Source organism: Penaeus japonicus, unplaced genomic scaffold (genome assembly GCF_977035675.1).
Source record: "Penaeus japonicus unplaced genomic scaffold, GWHDUDI00000001_assembly GWHDUDI00000031, whole genome shotgun sequence".
In the NCBI taxonomy this organism is placed as follows: domain Eukaryota; kingdom Metazoa; phylum Arthropoda; class Malacostraca; order Decapoda; family Penaeidae; genus Penaeus; species Penaeus japonicus.
Window position 1 is genome coordinate 20,945,860 of NW_028234433.1, and position 4,108 is coordinate 20,949,967.

General features: G+C 33.3%; 1 protein-coding gene across 1 annotated transcript in view; it reads right to left on the bottom strand.

Annotated features, from left to right (window-relative positions):
- Window positions 1–3,173, bottom strand: part of Mtmr6 (Myotubularin related protein 6) — a gene marked incomplete in the record, with an annotated part of 341,781 nt that extends 338,608 nt beyond the window's left edge. Inside the window, 1 exon segment of the mRNA XM_086555937.1 lies at window positions 3,064–3,173. Within this exon segment, the coding sequence (XP_086412063.1) occupies window positions 3,064–3,087 (24 nt within the window).
- Between the last annotated feature and the right edge of the window lie 935 nt (window positions 3,174–4,108).

The following is a 4,108-nucleotide window of genomic DNA, read 5'->3' on the forward strand; positions in this document are numbered from 1 at the left end:
TTTCTTAAGACATGCATTCTTCATCAACTAGATGTCATATTTATCAAAAGAGAGCTAATACTTTCTAGCTTTAATCTATTACAATCAAAGTATCATTTTTCTAGATATCTATACCTATGCAAGCAAAAACTTCATTAATATTTCATCTTAAGTAAATGTCAATACATTGACAGCGGATGGCATGATTTGCTGCCAAGGCAGAGTCGGTCATAGACGCAGATGGCACTGTGCCATACAACATAAACCTGCCACATGACTGTATGCATATTTTATCAAAACCGCGACCAATGGGTTAAGAAGGTACTCACAGCGGCTTTCATGCTGGATATTTTCCTGATAAATATATTGGTTGTGTTCTAACAAAATCTACTTGAAACTTGCTACAATCTATGACGGAAGGCCTTTAGTCTTTATGTCCAACTCTATAATGGTAGTGAACACCACTCTGCTAGCAAAACCTCTAATACATATATTCTAGCTAGATAGGCCATGAATTGCTTACATACCTGACAATAAATTACCAGGGAGGTCTAAAATCTCTCTTTTACTAGACTGCAAGTCTCTTCCCTTTTCTAGAGTTGCAACAGGCACGGAGGAGGCAACAATTAGCACAAAGCCAGTAACAGACACATACATTATCTATACTTTTACTGAATTTTCCTTTTATTACACACACACACACACACACGCACAGGCACACATACACACACACGATAAAATGATTGCTCTCTCCTGTCAACTCCTACCCACAGAGAATCATACAACTTGTTCCCTTCCTGTGGCTGAGGTACATCACTGGACGTATGGTCAACAGACACCAAGTCATTTTTTTGGACATTTTGATACATTTTGATTTGTGAGGGATTTCCCTTCAGTTGGCATAGACAGTGTTGGGATGGGAGGGTGGTGGGGTGACCAGAAAGGTTTGGTTGAGATGAAAGGGCGAAATAAATCAGGTGTTATTCAACTATGTGTCCACAGACATGTCTTAGCATCATGGGGTTATGCTTGGTAAAATTCAATTAGTGTGAATTAACCCAGTCACGACGGGGGCATTCCAGCCTTACATGTTACAATGCTGGGGCTCTCGAACACATAGGCCTAAATCAGTTAAATAAACGACGCCGTATGGCGTCACCAAGGCCTTGAATGCGCGGTACCGTAGTGTACCACCCGTCCAGAGAGGGTTAAGTTAGGTATGGCCGGATTAAGTGCTATAAGGCTTTACATAACGTTCAGGAGGGTAGCTTAGGTCAAATAGCTTAACATAGCTTTGGTTAATTTCTTTTAGTCTAATTTAGTTTTATTGTAAAAGTATTTAGTTAGACATAGTATGGAGAGGTAAGGTAAGATAGGCTAATGTAAGGCTAAGTTAGGTAAAGTACAATCAAATCAGGTAAGGATATTCAGGTTAGATTAGATAAGGTGAAATACTGACATGTATTGTAAAGTACAGTACATTTAATTAAGATAAGGTAAGGATAGGTTACATTAGGCGAGGTAAGATAAGGTTAGATTACACAAAATCAAATCAAACTAATAAGGCTGAACTACATTCCCTTAATCTAGCTCATGTTATATAAAATTTGCTTAGCTATAGATGGATTAGACTATATTAGTTGTAAACTAGTTAATCACAGGATTCATTTTCTGACAAAGTGGATGATAAAACTAAATACATCAAATCATAGTGGTAATGAGGAGCCCAATTCCATGTATGAAAAAATCATTTTACAAATATTTAAAAGTATAAAGTATTACTATTATAAGTAATCAAGATTCTGAACAGGGAAAGCATGCCACTCTCATCATAACGATTTTCAACTTGAATGCGTATAAGCAAATAGAATGAATATCATTCAAATTTACCTTCTACTTCTGGTTTCCTTCGATTAAAGTTCACATTTTAAGTGCAATATATAGCCTTATGACAAAAAGTTCAACAATATTTAACAATTTTTGATGATTAAATAATGCGCTCCATTTTAAGTATTTTACAGAATTAACATTCTGAAATAAGTTTGAGGTATAAGTTTACTTATCATTACTATTGCTTTTTCAATGATAAGAAATTAGCGAAGAATTTTCATAAGGGTATCGTAAATCTAGATGAAAAAGTTATACTAATTGGTTCAGCTTCATTACTTTTCAAAAATCAAAAACAACAAAATATAAGTGAAATCACAGAACAGTAACCAAAATAATACATACTAATTTACCAAGTTGAAAAGCTTTATCAAACGCACAATGGCAAACATCAACTCTCATCTGGTAATGTAAGCCACCTCAATCTGAGTGAGGTAACCGTGATAGAGCTGTCTCTCTCATTTACATCTATTTGACTCGGACCCAGTTGGTGGTAAAATAATCTGCAATTCCTAAAAGATGTATCATATAACATGTGTTAAAATTTGCCTTCTTAGTTATACTAGTACCAACCATTCATAATCATCAGGTTAAGTCTGGGAATGGCGACACATTTACTCATCAAACAATATTTAGAAATAACTGACTGCCTGCCAGAGAGGTTGTCCCTGGACAAACCTTTGGTAATAATTTAATCATGAATGAAGTGCTGTGATCATTTTGCTTCTTTGTTCATTTCACAGATTTACTCTATAAACCACAATATTTGTCCCTTCTCTTTGCCTCTTTTGGTGGAAATAAAAATTGCAGAAGTTAAGAAATCTGGAATTCTAACAGAAAGAAAGAAACGGAAGTATCATCAAATAAAATCAATACCATAAAATACAAAAAAATCGAATAATAACCATAATTAAAATAAGCAAACCTTTCTGCCAAACACGAATTTCCCGACTAATGTCACATCTAAAGACAAATACAGAAGGAGAGGGTATACATCTACCCAGGTCTTACGTTTCTAATATAATTTATTCTTCTCAACCTACATCATTACGAACAAAAATAACAAAATCCCGAAGGTCAGTGAACACCTTGAGAAGACGTCCTGTGACATCATCTCAAAAACATCGCCTTTTCTACGATGTATAATCATATCACTCATCTAATTCACTTCCATTTTTTCCCTACAAATGGCCTTACCTTTGGGGTTTTGAAGAGCTCCATGACGTCGCGACAAAGAAAAGTTGCAATTCATAAAACTTTCGAAGCGACAATCACTCATTCAACGTCATCAACAACTCCCATCTGTCAGCATTTCTCATAAACTCGTGTACTTCTAAGCCGTGGAAAAAATAATAATTCCGATTGAGAATTCTTTATTATTCTATTTCCTTGTCTAGGTCTATCCCTTCTATATAGAGAGTATATCGAAGTAATTTTATGATGGGTGGTTATCTTCTTTAAATATTTAGTACTTTCGTTAGAAATGTATAAACAGGCAGACGACGGATGTAAACAAAAATGGCGACTTTTCAGCGCGCGAAACTTGAATATCCTTTTTAGCGTATTTTCGTTGTTTATGTTTCAGAGTTTATTATATCACGCACTGACATATTTTATTCGCATAGATAAGCGTAAATATACGCTCATTCATCATGATCATTATGATGATATTGAATATGACAAGAATATTATTGAATTTAATCATTATCCTAATAATAATGATAATGTAAATACTGATAACGATAGCAACAATATGAATGACGATACAACTAATGAAAAAATAATAACAGAATAATAGCGTGGACAATTATAATGGTAAATTAGATTAAGATAATAATCACAATCATTAATGCATCTATCTTACTATTAGCGTTATTGCTATCATAATTATTGTAATTATTATCATTATCGTCATTATCATTATTAGCACCATCACTACAATTAAAATCATTGTTTATCGCTAGTTTCATTATCAGTGTTATAATTCTTGTAATTATTATAATTGTTGTTGTTTTCATTATCATTATCATTGTTATCGTTATTATCATCAGTATCATTTTTGTCATTATCTTTACTGTCATTATCATTTTCATTATTATCATTGTCATCATCAATATCACTGTTATCATCATTGTCATTACTACTATCATCATTACCATTATCATCTCTATTAGAATTATTATTATCATTGTTATTATCATCATTATTATTATAATCATTATTATTATCAACATTATTATTA